The following is a 15,938-nucleotide window of genomic DNA, read 5'->3' as shown; positions in this document are numbered from 1 at the left end:
ACCCGGGTAGCAAAGATTATAGCAAACACCACTGAAACTGAATTGGTGCTCGCTAGCTTTGCAAATTCAGCTATTGTTGGAAGCCAGCCAATATGAAACAAACTATTAAAATTACAAAAGGTTGCAGCATATGTTGTGTAAATGGTGAACTCATACAGCTGTCAACTCTTGTCATTTTAATCCGTTTCACATTTGCTAGCTACCTTTTAGATCGAACCCCAAATAGAATGATTGAAGATGATAGAAGCCCATCTCCTACTGTAAATAACCTACACACTGTGTGTGTAGCCAGCCAGCAAGCCAGGTAGAAAAATGGCAGAAAAATAAAAGACGGACATCAGAGTATTTTTCAATACACCAAAACGCATAGTAAGAACCCTAGTAGCCTAATATCTCAAAGACTAGTTGATAAAATGTTCATAAGAAAGAAATGAAATTCTAATGGAAATGTTTCACAATGATGTCATTAGGCAGAGCAGGCAACAGATGGCACACAGACAGCAGAGTTGGGGACAGATATGCAGGGACAGACTGGCAGAGACAGGGAGTCTCAGGTAAGTTTGTTGAGTCTTTGTTTGGCAACATTATGAAAGGTTCTCAATTTTTTTGACTTGGAAAATAGGAACATAATTGGAAAATGCCATGGATACCCCCACTCTCAACTTAAACTGGTGACGGAACTAAGATTTGTTAAAGGCAATGGTATTGCTGTTGTGATTAGTTGTGTAGTTTTGGGTACCGGTAGTTAGGAGTACGGCAAACACCTTATTTCTTTGGTTCCTCAATATACATTTACCATTTTACAATGTAGGCTATGTGTTACAGCACTACCTTTGGTGTCCCCCTCAGGAATTGCTCTTGAGAAAATTTCATGTAATTGTCCCCTCCAAAGTTGATATCAGATTTTCGCCAATGGCCCCATGTCCCAAAGATCTATACACAATTCCTGGAAGCTGAAAATGTCCCAGTTCTTCTATGGCCTGCATACTCACCAGACATGCCACCCATTGAGCAGCTTTGGGATGCTCTGGATCGATGTGTACGACAGCGTGTTCCAGTTCCTGCCAATATCCAGCAACTTTGCACAGCCATTGTTGAGGAGTGGGACAACATTCCACAGGCCACAATCAACAGCCTGATCAATTCTATGTGAAGGAGATGTGTCGCGCACCATGAGGCAAATGGTGGTCACACCAGATACTGACTGGTTTTCTGATCCACGCCCCTACCTATTTGGGGGGGTTTCTGTGACCAACCGATGCATATCTGTATTCCCAGTTATGTGAAATACATAGATTAGGGCCTAATGAATTCATTTAAAATGACTGATTTCCTTATATGAACTGTAAATCAGTAAGATCTTTGAAATTGTTGCATGTTGCGTTTATATTTTTGTTCAGTATAAAAGCACAACCAAATTCCAAAGGAAAAACAATGTCTGATTTTTGGTTGAGTTGTCATCTAAATGTGTTATCACTGCATTTTAACCATTTAAAAGCACAACAAAGTTCAAATGGGAATACAATGTCAGATGTTTTGTATTTATACAACAATTAAATATGTTTTCACTGTGCTTCATCTAATAGCAGAACCAGATGACCTCGATTGCAGTTGAGATTACAAAGTATATGGTGCACGTGATCAATGCTGTTTGAGATTCTGCACAGATTATTACAGTAATAGTGAAGATCTCCACAGACCTGTGACCGTTGTATGCTATCTTGAACATGCGTGCTTTCTATGACGACATAAGAAGACATTTCTAGTTACAGTAGGCTAACCTCAACATGTGGCCATGGATGTGTAACTCATTTTAAAGTTGAATAAATACTGTTACATTAGTTTGTAAGATAGCCTTAACTTTAGACTATTTACTGTATTACAAAAGTATTATTGAATTGTGTGCTCGGTTATATATCAACATTTAAAGGATATCTAATGCTACCACTGTTTTAATCCTGTTCTTTATAACTTTTATATTTGGTTTACTTGTCAACAAGTTAATAGGCTATTTACTGTATTGCAAAAGTGATATTGAATTGTGTTTGGCTGTCAACGCAACCAAATATCAATATTTGAAGGAGATGTATATGTTGTGGCACTGACTTAGGTTGTCTACAAATTAATCATTGATATGTTGGATTCACGTCGCCATCTCAACCAAGAATCAACATTAAAGAGTAGGACTACATCAAATCAAACTTTATTTGAAGTGCATTTAAAGTTGGATTAGATTTAGTCCTATTCTTTAAGATGGAGACATGAATCCAACATATTAATGATACATTTGAAGAATACATTTGAAATGAACCAAAGCTTGACCTATATGGCTTATACTGTATGTATTGTTTATTTTTATTTGAACCCTGGGTTTAATTGAAACAATAGCTGCTGATGACTTTGCAAATGCTATATACTGTAGGCCTAAATAGTCTCAGTGATACTATATGACGTATGATTACATTTCATTTGCTCTGTTAAACTATCCTTTGGAATGATTTTGATAGCAACAGTGAATATATGTAGTTATTAACCCTTGGCCTACAACTTCCACGCCCCTGCAGAAATCTAAACAACATAATAAAAAATCCATCTGTTTAAGATAAAGATATCTGTTTTATTGCATGGGCTGCTTCTTAATCTACAACATTCACCGATATCGCCCTTCCACATCTGCGGGGAAAGGTGGTAGAGCTAGAGCGATGTTTGTCAAACCATGAGACATCCTGAAAGTCGGTCTTCTCATGAAAACGTCTGTATCATCCAAACGGTTTGGCCTATAAACTATTGAAAGATGAGACTCCATTTTGTTCTAAGTTGGTACAGCCTCTTCTGCCAACTTCCGTCTGTAGCGTCCGAAAGGTTTGGGCGACCTATTAATATGACAACTCTGTGGTGAGCTGAGACTCTCACGACACTACGGTGTCCTCCGTTTTGCTCTAGGACGCCCACAAGCCTCACAAGACTCGTCTAAAGATCCCCGGGAAACCAGTTTTAAAAAATGTATGGAAATACTGTATATCTGGAATTTAATGGCTACCATGGTCTTGGGGTCAGGTAGATTCCATTAGCTCATTAGACTACCATGGTCTTGGGGTCAGGTAGATTCCATTAGCTCATTAGGCTACCATGGTCTTGGTATCAGGTAGATTCCATTATCTCATTAGGTTACCATGGTCTTGGTGTCAGGTAGATTCCATTAGCTCATTAGGCTACCATGGTCTTGGGGTCAGGTACATTCCATTAGCGCATTAGGCTACCATGGTCTTGGGGTCAGGTAGATTCCATTAGCTCATTAGGCTACCATAGTCTTGGGGTCAGGTAGATTCCATTAACTCATTAGACTACCATAGTCTTGGGGTCAGGTAGATTCCATTAGCTCATTACACTACCATGGTCTTGGGGTCAGGTAGATTCCATTAGCTCATTACACTACCATGGTCTTGGGGTCAGGTAGATTCCATTAACTCATTAGGCTACCATGGTCTTGGGGTCTGGTAGATTCCATTAGCTCATTAGGCTACCATGGTCTTGGGGTCAGATAGATTCCATTAACTCATTAGACTACCACGGTCTTGGGGTCAGGTAGATTCCATTAACTCATTAGACTACCATGGTCTTGGGGTCTGGTAGATTCCATTAACTCATTAGGCTACCATGGTCTTGGGGTCTGGTAGATTCGAAGACACAAATTCGACACCCGGTCGGTTGCACTCTCTCAGTGCAACAACACATTTTCACACACAGACTCAGACATTGAGCAGGGAAGACAGCTGCATGTAGCCACAGAGATTCTACAGCGACCTTATCTGGACAGGCCCGTGTTTGACAACTGTCTTTGATTTATTTATTGTGGAGTTACGAAGACGGCCAGAGGACTTTAGAGAGGACCCCAGTGGGATGAACCGTTCCACTTGAACTGTCACTATTGTGGCACACGGCAGGGAGAGGTGAGGGGAGTGGTTATTGAAGGGAGACGTCTTGCAGCCCGCTGGCTCCACCCCTGAGCCTTATATGGACTTCCTACCCCAACGAGACGAGCCCGTGGATCATTAAGCCAGTGTGCATGGGGAATAAAAGAGGAAGCGGCCTGCACAACGGGGCAGAGAATGTAGAGGGAGGTTTGTGTTGTGATGAGTAAGAGAAGTAACGGTGTGGTTACCCGTTGTGACCTGGACTGTCTGACCTGGACTGTCTGACCTGGACTGTCTGACCTGGACTGTCTGACCTGGACTGTCTGACCAACCCCCACACAACTGGTTTGGCTGAGGACCCGAGTTTTAGGATTACTCCTGGAGAACGGACAACGAGAATGGACTGTGAAATGGTTGGTGAATTCCCCCTTTTCCCTAGTGTGCAAAACTCCCGAATAAACTCCCCATGTGTGTTGTAGTTGTGCTCCGTGTGGGTGTTTGGTTATTGAATTTGGTGATGTGGAAACCCCACACCCTTGAACCTGCTACACTATGTAACCAGTACAGCCTCTTCTGCCAACCAATGGTCTGGGCTACCCGCTAATATGACACCTCTTTGGAAAGCTGTGACTCTCACGATGGTCTTCTCCATTTAGGATGCCCACAAGCCTAGACTTGTCTTAAGTACTGTATATATGGAGCTAGTTTAGTGCCTAAAATAAGGGGATCTATCTTTCAGATACAGGACAGACCCTTCAAAACAAACTTATTTTGGAATTTTTGACTGTTCCATGTAGTGAATCTGTTAACCAATGCTTTTCTATTGGCTAATAGCAGTAATGCCAAATTCTATGTTTAGCTGATCCTTTATATATTTTCAAAGCTTAGACTCTAGAGGTTTTAAGATTGCTCATTAGGAATTCTCATGAAAGCACATTGATAGTAGTCGATGTCGTATATCAAGCTAAGCAGGGCTTGGTTAAAACCCTGGATGGGAGACCATATGAATATCTGTCGTTATAACTCTCCAGTAGGAGATGCTCCCCAGACTATCATTTATTTTCTGATAGTGGATATGTTGAATATCTGATGTATAAAATGTTGCATTTGTAGCTTTGAAACAAGGTTTGTCTATGTTGAAAATGTGTTAGTGATGACATCCTGTGGGTGAATTCCACCCTCAACAGCAGTTGATTACTTTTTCAAATTCAATGTATTTTCTACGTAGAATCCTCGTCAAAATAAGTTGACAAATTGTTTAACATCGTTTAAGCCCAGTGGGCTTTGAATGATTGAACCTCCATTTCCTTCCCAGACAGGCTGAATATCTGATAGATCCAGTAAATTTTTTTCAACCTGAAATTCATATCCAAATTCCATCCTCGTTGTCCCTCTTCCAGGCAGCACTGCTAATTAAATCGTTCAGTGGAGTGAAAGTGGAGAATCAATGTAAACATGTCTGATTGTGGCAGCAGATGAAAACAGTGGTTGATATTGTTCTCACAGCAGGACTAGAAACAGCTCAGGTAATATCAGTACATGAGGAAGATCAATGGGAAAGAAATGAGATTGTTGAAAGGCAGGGAGCTAATGTTTAATAACTCTGAATCCTAAATATCTGCCCATGGAAATTATTCAGGGAGGAACCTCCACCCACAAACAATACACGTGCATGCACACATTGATACATACACGCACACACACAGTCTGCACACAAACAATGCACTAATCAATGATAATTTCCACAAAAAGGTCCCAATGATAGGTTTATAGAAACCCAATGGTTTATAGCGGTGGTTTCCCAAACTGTTTTGTTCTGTTACCCATCAGTTTTCCTAACATCCACCAAGTAAACAAGTCTTTGTAAGGCAGAACTAGTACAGGCTTATATCTGCTCAAACTTGAACCCAAAAAATGTTAGACATCCCTGGTCTGTACCATCACCAGCTTTTACTTAGTCTTCAGCAGCTTGTTAACTGTCTGCATAACGCGTCCAACACAACCAGTATTCATAGTATTTTAGCGGAAGGATTAAATACTGACTAGATCAAAACGACTGATAAAGCTTCACAGATCTTAGAATCCCATTCAAGTTTACTCACAACTTCATATCCATAACATTAGTACTGTATGTACAGCATATCCGTCTACATGCTGCTCTTGCAGCTGAGGTGGTCTGTCCGGTGAATGTCGCTTGTGTAATGAGTCACGTTGTGTTAAACCTAAAGGCCCTTACGACGACTTACATTAACTCATTACACTACCATGGTCTTGGGGTCAGGTAGATTCCATTAGCTCATTAGGCTACCACGGTCTTGGGGTCAGGTAGATTCCATTAACTCATTAGGCTACCACGGTCTTGGGGTCAGGTAGATTCCATTAACTCATTAGGCTACCACGGTCTTGGGGTCAGGTAGATTCCATTAACTCATTAGGCTACCACGGTCTTGGGGTCAGGTAGACTCCATTAGCTCATTAGACTACCATAGTCTTGGGGTCAGGTAAATTCCATTAACTCATTAGGCTACCATGGTCTTGGGGTCAGTTTAGATTCCATTAACTCATTAGGCTACCACGGTCTTGAGGTCAGGTAGATTCCATTAACTCATTAGGCTACCATGGTCTTGGGGTCAGGTAGATTCCATTAACTCATTAGGCTACCACGGTCTTGGGGTCAGGTAGATGCCATAAACTCATTAGGCTACCATGGTCTTGGGGTCAGGTAGATTCCATTAACTCATTAGACTACCATAGTCTTGGGGTCAGGTAGATTCCATTAGCTCATTAGGCTACCATGGTCTTGGGGTCAGGTAGATTCCATTAACTCATTAGGCTACCATGGTCTTGGGGTCAGGTAGATTCCATTAACTCATTAGACTACCACGGTCTTGGGGTCAGGTAGATTCCATTAACTCATTAGGCTACCACGGTCTTGGGGTCAGGTAGATGCCATAAACTCATTAGGCTACCATGGTCTTGGGGTCAGGTAGATTCCATTAACTCATTAGACTACCATAGTCTTGGGGTCAGGTAGATTCCATTAGCTCATTAGGCTACCATGGTCTTGGGGTCAGGTAGATTCCATTAACTCATTAGGCTACCATAGTCTTGGGGTCAGGTAGATTCCATTAGCTCATTAGGCTACCATGGTCTTGGGGTCAGATAGATTCCATTAACTCATTAGACTACCACGGTCTTGGGGTCAGGTAGATTCCATTAGCTCATTAGGCTACCATGGTCTTGGGGTCAGATAGATTCCATTAACTCATTAGACTACCACGGTCTTGGGGTCAGGTAGATTCCATTAACTCATTAGACTACCATGGTCTTGGGGTCAGGTAGATTCCATTAGCTCATTAGACTACCATGGTCTTGGGGTCAGGTAGATTCGAAGACACAAATTCGACACCCGGTCGGTTGCACTCTCTCAGTGCAACAACACATTTTCACACACAGACTCAGACATTGAGCAGGGAAGACAGCTGCATGTAGCCACAGAGATTCTACAGCGACCTTATCTGGACAGGCCCGTGTTTGACAACTGTCTTTGATTTATTTATTGTGGAGTTACGAAGACGGCCAGAGGACTTTAGAGAGGACCCCAGTGGGATGAACCGTTCCACTTGAACTGTCACTGTGAAATTCCCAGCCACCACCAGACCCCCAAGGATGAATTAAAGGCTAGTATTATTCTGACAGACTCTTGTAGCTTACATCAGTGCTATTGGAATTCACTGCTTCAAGGTCTGCAGCAGGGAACAGCACTGCTGGTTTCTCTTCTCTTCCTGGTTGTTAACTGATGGTTCATGTCACTGATAGGAAAGAGTTTTCTCAGTCATGTGGTAGTGTCTCATGTCTGAATCATCAGCTCCTGAGTGGATGGGAAGGATGAAAACCAGCAGTGCTGCGGACCTCGAGGTACACATATGAATATTACCGTTGCTGCTGGTTTGATGAACAAACAAGCATTTCTGTCTCTCGCTCCAGAAATAGCAACAGCCACACCATGCAAGGCATGCGTGTGATGTAATAGAAACATGAAAAGCGCTCTCCACCAAGTCTCGTTGTCTATGACATCCTGAGCATTGTGTGTTTTATAAATGAATAACACGTCGAATGAAACCTCGACTTCATGGATAAACAGTGACTTAGTGGGCCATGCCGCTTAGGCTAATTCGTTTACAAGGCATTATCTTACTAATACTTATTTAGGTTTTGCGGAAACAATGACAGCATAGCTGCTTATCTCGGGACCGGGCGTGATGAGGTGACGCGGCACGACAGGGAAATGTCACATTTTAGCCTACAGACGGCACGACCTGACGCGAACACCCCCCTAGGATTCCCTCACAACCGAGGGAGGCTCGTTCAACGCGGCACCGCGGCACCAGTGCGGCAGGGGCTATCCTTTTCTTGCTACACTGACCGCCCACGCATGAACTGGCATGGCACGCAACACACAGCTGCAACAATGTCTGTGGAAAACTGTGCTATAGATAGCTGCAGTATTAATCAGAAACACGTGTCTATATTTTTATATTTTGATCATTACATGTTTAAATGTTCACGACAAGACATAGCCTAGTCTGTTGTCAATGAGAATAATTGATAACTTACTTGTAGCTTAATACATAAGCTTTTAGCCTACTATTCGGTTACTTTATTCTGAACTGTGACTTTTGTTATAATTTTACTGCATTTCAAGCACACTTAGCAAAATGATCTTGTCCCACCATAGAAAGCAGATTTACACCCTTGACAGAGAGCAGCGTGTTTTTTCATCAGAAAAACGTCTTTCACGTGAAGAAGGTGACATATTTGGCTATAGGCTACGTCTTCCTATGTATCTCATGATCCCTATTTGAGCTACTCCAGCATAATAGGCTTCCATGGTCATAGGGATACTGGTCATTCAGCACTATGAGTGACAGCTGAGGTAATAAAAACAGATGAATGAATCACTGAATATGGATAGATGCTGGTATCCTACAATATAGAACATTCACATCAAATGAAATATACATTCCTATGAAATGTAACACTGTAATGGTATTATAATAATAATAATAATAATACTAGTAATAATAATGTTGATGTCCTCTTACCTCCGACACAGAGCAGGGACATCTCTGACAGCAGCGCTGAGCGTCCCCGGCTGTCCTCTACCGGCCGGCGGGGTCTTCACTGCTTCGCTTGGCTACTCCTCAGTTACCTCCCGGTGTAGGCTACAGACGTACGTCTAAACATAAGCTAAATATCGCCATAGTGGACATAAAATCGATTCGAAGACATAATTACAAGGGAATCCGTGCGTTCTTCACGGATATGGCTATTTATTTTGCTGTTGAAAGGCTCCCCTCACTTTGCTGTCTTTCTCGCTGTCTCTGCATCCCTCAGCTCTCCTCCGCTCCTCTCGCGCGCACAGCCATCTTGTTTCAGCACCAGCGCGAGGACAGCTCCGCGCCGCGTGACGTCACGTTTAATGTGACGCGAACCAGCTGCAGCGGGGAGGCATAGGCTGGGGGCCACGATACATCTCTGATGATCACGGACGGAGTAGGGAGTCTCTCCTTCCGGTACTCAAAGAAGGGAGCAGGAGGGAGGAGGGGGGTGCTTGTCAGTACTGGACTGAATCAGTGACGAGAATAACATGATTATTATTCTAGTGCTGCCCACTGCTTTCTGTAGTCCAGGGCGATTCAAATTCGTACCTCAAGGTTTACAGCACTGCTGGTTTTTAACCTTCCCTTTGAATCTGGGACTGACTCTAGCCAATGAGTAATGGCCAGACTTAGCACATCTGGCACCCTGGGCAAGAACATTTCATTGTCATCTATATCTAACTCTGAGTTTTGATTCATCATTGACTACTTATCCTTATTGACTACATAAGGATATTAATTAAAAGTAATGTGGTATTTTAACATGTCTATGTTACCGATTAGAATAGAAAAGTAGAATTGAAGGACAAAACAAAGCCAAAAATTAGATTTTATACTTTGTAAAATTTACTATAGCTCTCCTTACGTTCTAATCTGGTCCCACCTTATAATACAGTAAGTGTCCCTAATACCTGTCTTTACATGATAGTTACAAGTGTAACAGTACTGCTTCCGTCCCTCTCCTCGCCCCTACCTGGGCTCAAACCAGGGACACTCTGCACATATAGACAACAGCTACCCTCGATGCATCGTTACCCATCGCTCCACAAAGGACCCTTGCAGAGCAAGGGGAACAACTACTTCAAGGTCTCAGAGCGAGTGACGTCACCAATTGAAACGCTATTAGCACGCTCCCCGCTAACTAGCTAACCATTTCACACCGGTTACACAAGCATAGGCACCATGCAGGTAAAGTGTAAACTCGAACACACAATGGCACATACAGTGCCAGAAGGGGGAGCTATTTACAGTGCCTTTAGAAAGTATTCATACCCCTTGACTCATTCCACATGTTGTTTTATTACAGCCTGAATTCAAAACGGATCAAGGAGATTTTTTTTCTCTCACCCATCTACACACAATAACCCATAATTACAAAGTGAAAACATATTTTTTAGAAATGTTGGCAAATTTATTGAAAATAAAATACAGAAATATCTCATTTCCATAAATATTCTCACCCCTGAGCCAATACATGTTAGAATCCCCTTTTGGCAGTGATTACAGCTGTGAGTCTTTCTTGGTAAGTCTCTAAGAGCTTTGCACACCTGAATGGACAATATTTGCACATTATTTTTTAAATTCTTCAAGCTCTGTCAAGTTGTTGCTAGACAGACATTTTAAAATCTTGCCATAGATTAGTAGATTTAAGTCCAAACTGTAACTAGGCCACTAGGTAACATTCAATGTCAACTTGATAAGCAACTACAGTGTATATTTGGCCTTGTGTTTTAGGTTATTGTTCTGCTGAAAGGTGAATTCATCTCCCAGTGTCTGTTGGAAAGCAGACTGAACCAGGTTTTCCTCTAGGATTTTGCCTGTGCTTAGCTCTATTCCATATATTTTTATCCTAAAAAACTCCATAGTCCTTGCCGATGACAAGCATACCCATAACATGATGCAGCCACCACCATGCTTGAAAATCTATAGACTGGTACTCAGTCATGTGTTGGGTTGGATTTGCCCCAAACATAATGTTTTGAATTCAGGACATAAAGTACATTTCTCTGCCACATTTTTTTGCAGTTTAACTTTAGTGCCTTATTGCAAACAGGATGCATGTTTGGGAATATTTTTATTCTGTACAGGCTTCCTTCTTTTCACTCTGTCAGTTAGGTTACTATTGTGGAGTAACTACAATGTTGCTTCATCCTCAGTTTTCTCTTATCACAGCCATTAAACTCTGTAACTGTTTTAAAGTCACCATTGGTCTCATAGTGAAATCCCTGAGCAGTTTCCTTCCTATCTGGCAACTGAGTTAGGAAGGACGACTGTATCTTTGTAGTGACTGGGTGTATTGATACACCATTCAAAGTGTAATTAAAAACTTCACCATGCTCAAATGTTTCTTCAATGTCTTTCATCTTTTTTTTCCTACCCATCTACTAATAGGAGCCCTTCTTTGTGAGGCATTGGAAAACCTCCCTGTTCTTTGTGGTTGTATCTGTGTTTGAAATGCACTGCTCGACTGAGTGACCTTATAGATAATTGTATGTGTGGGGTATAGACAAATCCTGTTAAACACTATTATTGTGCACAGAGTGAGTCCATGCAACTTATTATGTGACTTGTTAAGCAACTTTTTAATTCTGAACTTAAATAGGCTTCCTATAATAAGGAATCACGTCAGCTCTATTCATGGAATATCTATCTGCAACGTTCCACAACGTTTGGCAACTGAACATGGTCCTGGAATATTCTTCCCATAGATTCTCTGGGTTCTTTCTGTTTCAAACCTAAGAGTTACTTTGACAATCTTCTATAGCCACATCATCTATCGACAATATATAAAAAGTGTATTTTTGCGATTTGTTGACATACACAAAAGACATTAAACATTGTCAGGGCTGTGCGCTGCTGGTGGAGAAGTCAGGTGCAGCAGAGCAGGGAGTATTGAACAAGCGCACATTTTATTATGGCAGTAGAGAAAATAACAGAAGAACGCAGCTTCTTCAAAACCTCAAAAACACAAAACGGGTAAAGAACAAGGCCCAGCTTGCCTGACGAGGATTCAGTCTCCTCGCTGCCCGGATGTACTCCAGGTTGCGGTGGTCAGTCCAGATGAGGAAAGGGTGTTTAGCCCCCTCAAGTCAATGTCTCCACACCTTCAACTCTTTAACCACAGCCAACAGCTCCCGGTCCCCCACATCATAGTTACGCTCCGCTGGGCTGAGCTTCTTCGAGAAGAAAGCACAGGGGCGGAGTTTTGGTGGCGTACCCGAGCGCTGTGAGAGCACGGCTCCTATCCCAGCCTCGGACGCGTCCACCTCCACCATGAACGCCAAAGAGGGATCCGGATGGGCCAGGACGGAAGCCGAAGTAAACAGAGCTCTTAGCTGCCCAAAAGCCCTGACCACTGCAACCGTACGGGACCCCCCTTCAGCAGTGAGGTAATGGGAGCAGCCACCTGGCCAAAACCCCGGATAAATCTCTGGTAGTAATTGGCATACCCTAAAAATCGCTGCACCTCTTTACCGTGGTGGGAGTCGACCAATTACGCATGGTTGCAATGCGGTCACTCTCCATCTCCACCCCTGATGTGGAAATGCGATACCCTAGGAAGGAGATGACCTGCTGAAAGAACAGTCCTTTCTCGGCCTTGATGTACAGGTCATGCTCCAACAGTCGTCCAAGTACCTTGCGTACCAAGGACACATGCTCGGCGTGTGTAGCAGAGTATATCAGAATGTCATCGATATACACCACTACACCCGGTCCCTGAAAATCTCGTCGACAAAGGATTGGAAAACTGATGGAGCATTCATCAACCCGTACTGCATGACGAGATACTCATAATGCCCTGAGGTGGTACTAAACACCGTCTTCCACTTGTCTCCCTCCCGGATACACACCAGGTTATAAGCACTCCTGAGATCCAGTTTCATGAAGAAGCGCGCCCCATGCACTGACTCAATCGCCGTGGCGATAAGAGGTAGCGGGTAACTGTACCTCACCGTGATCTGATTGAGACCTCTATAGTCAATGCATGGGCGTAGACCTCCATCCTTCACAAAAAAGAAACTCGAGAAGGTGGGTGAAGTGGAGGACCGAATGTACCCCTGACGCAGGGATTCAGAGACATATGTCTCCATAGCCACCGTCTCCACTTGCGACAGGGGATACACGTGACTCCTGGGAAGCGCAGCGTCTGCCAGGAGATTTATCGCACAATCCCCCCGTCGACGAGGTGGTAATTGAGTCGCCTTCTTTTTAGAGAAGGCGAGAGCCAAATCGGCATATTCTGGGGGGATGCGCACGGTGGAGACCTGGTCTGAACTTTCCACCATGGTAGCACCAACGAAAACCCCTACACACCTCCCCGAGCACTCTCGCGACCACCCCGTGAGAGCCCTCTGTTGCCAGGAAATAGTGGGGTTATGATGAGCCAACCAGGGAAGGCCTAGTACCACGGGAAATGCAGGAGAGTCCATGAGGAAGAGACTGATTCTCTCCTCGTGACCCCCCTGCATCACCATGCCCAGGGAGATGGTGGCTTCCCTGATTAGCCCGGACCCTAATGGTCGACTATCCAGAGCGTGAACCGGGAAAGGTCTAACTACAGGAATAATGGGGATCCCTAAACTAAGGGCTAATGCTCTGTTGATAAAATTCCCAGCTGCGCCTGAATCGACGAGCGCCTTTATGCGGGAAAAATCAGGGAAACAAACAGGTACAAACAGGTGGTCAACAGAGGACTCTGGATGAGTGTGGTGCAGACTCACCTGGGGTGACGCCAGAGTGCCCTGCCTGTTGCCTCGACTCCCAGAGGAACCGACACGACACCGACCAGCAGCGTGCCCTCGGCGGCCACAGATGGTGCACGTGATGGCTCCTCCTCCAGTCTCCCTACGCGCAGCCCCTCCCAACTCCATGGGCACCGGAGTGGGGGTGCTGGAAGATGGCACCCCGACAGAGTCCCCTCTGGACATCCGTGGGTGACCAGCAGGTTATCCAACCGGATGGACAAATCCACCAGTTGGTCAAAGGAGATGGTGACATCCCTGCAGGCCAGCTCACGTCGGACATCCTCACGCAGGCTGCACCGATAGTGGTCGATGAGGGTCCTGTTGTTCCAGCCTGCTCCAGCGGCCAAGGTCCGGAATTCCAGGGCGAATTCCTGGGTGCTCCTCGTCCCCTGCCTCAAATGGAAGAGCCGTTCTCCCGCCGCTCTACCTTCGGGCGGATGGTCAAAGACGGCCCGGAAGCGACGGGTGAACTCCCCGAAGTGGTCCAACGCCGCATCTCCCTCTCCCCACACAGCGTTTGCCCACTCCAGAGCTCTCCCCGAGAGGCATGAGACGAGGGCAGACACTCTCTCCCTTTCCGAGGGAGCTGGGTTCACAGTGGCCAGGTAGAGGTCCAATTGTAACAGGAATCCCTGGCACTGTGCTGCCGTCCCATCATACTCCCTGGGAAGGGAGAGACGCATCCCACTGGGACTGGCTCCGGATGGGACGTGTAGAGGTAACCCCGGTTGCACTGGTCGAGGCACTGGGGAGACCTCCTGTCTCTCCCAGCGGTCCATAGTCTGGACAACGCAATCCATCATGGCACCAAGATGATGTAACATAGCAGAATGTTCCTGGACGTGCTCCTCGACTCCTCTAACCGGGGTACCTGCTCCTGCTGACTCCATGGTTCGGGTGTGTAATTCTTTCAGGGCTGTGCGCTGCTGGTGGAGAAGTCAGGTGCAGGAGAGCAGGGAGTATTGAACAAGCGCACACTTTATTATGGCAGTAGGGAAAATAACAGAAGAACGCAGCATCTTCAAAACCTCCAGCCCACAAGGCAAAAGTGTAAGGCGCGATAAATGTTCAATACAAGACACAGAAATACAAAATAAACAAACCGTGTGCAAAAAACACAGAAACATGAAAACCCAGTCGGGCGGGTAATGATAACCATGTAACACGAGACAATTACACACAAAGACATGGAGGGGAACAGAGGACTAAATACATGCAGTGTGATTAGGGAATGAAAACCAGGTGTGTATGGAACAAGACAAAACAAATGGACATATGAGAAATGGAGCGGCGATGGCTAAAAAGCCAGTGACGTCGATCGCCGAATGCCGCCCGAACAAGGAGAAGAGCCGACTTCAGCGGAAGTCGTGACAAACATATTAATCATCTTCTGACTTATATAATCATATTTGTACACTGATTCTTCATATCCTTCAGACTACTAAGTTTATGAGTTTTTTTACTAAAATAAATGAAGAAAATGGAGAGAGAATAATGCATTTAAATGATTCTGTCTTTAAATGGTGAACAACAGGTGGCCACTGAAGGTGCTGTGGTGGTTTTCATTGTCATAGATCCTATTGTTTTGCCACAGTTGCATATAGACAAATCTCCCGACTCTAGCAGCAGGGACAGTCCATTAGAGGAGTTCATATCATAGGTTGGTTGATGTTCATGACCTACAAATGTATGCTCTCCATTCTTGCCGACGTGAGCAGCTTAACCATATGAACTGTACCCTTGACCATAGATGTAGAACTTGAACTGGTAGTCAACTGTAACGGTTGTTGCAGGGAGTAGACCAAGGCGCAGCGTGTTGAGTGCTCATCATGTATTTATTGTACTGAGAACACATAAACAAAGAAACAAAACGACAGACAAACAGTTCTGTCAGGTAAGCAACACTAAACAGAAATTAACCATCCACAAAACCCAAAGGAAAACAGGCTGCCTAAGTATGGCTCCCAATCAGAGACAACGATATACAGCTGTCCCTGATTGAGAACCATACCCAGCCAAAACAAAAAAATACAAAACATAGAAATACAAAACATAGAAAAAAGGACATAGAATGCCCACCCTAGTCACACCATGGCCTAACCAAAATAGAGAATAAA

General features: G+C 44.2%; 1 protein-coding gene across 1 annotated transcript in view; it reads right to left on the bottom strand.

Annotated features, from left to right (window-relative positions):
- Nucleotides 1-9,376, bottom strand: part of LOC115157402 (protein unc-13 homolog A) — a 54,261-nt gene extending 44,885 nt beyond the window's left edge. The window contains exon 1 of the mRNA XM_029705615.1: nucleotides 9,020-9,376. Within this exon, the coding sequence (XP_029561475.1) occupies nucleotides 9,020-9,041 (22 nt within the window). The 5' untranslated portion in view covers nucleotides 9,042-9,376. The remainder of the gene's footprint in view (nucleotides 1-9,019) is intronic.
- Between the last annotated feature and the right edge of the window lie 6,562 nt (nucleotides 9,377-15,938).

This window comes from Salmo trutta, chromosome 21 (genome assembly GCF_901001165.1).
Source record: "Salmo trutta chromosome 21, fSalTru1.1, whole genome shotgun sequence".
NCBI classification, from domain to species: domain Eukaryota; kingdom Metazoa; phylum Chordata; class Actinopteri; order Salmoniformes; family Salmonidae; genus Salmo; species Salmo trutta.
The sequence above is the reverse complement of the archived record's forward strand: the minus strand, read 5'-3'. Positions and strand labels throughout refer to the sequence as shown.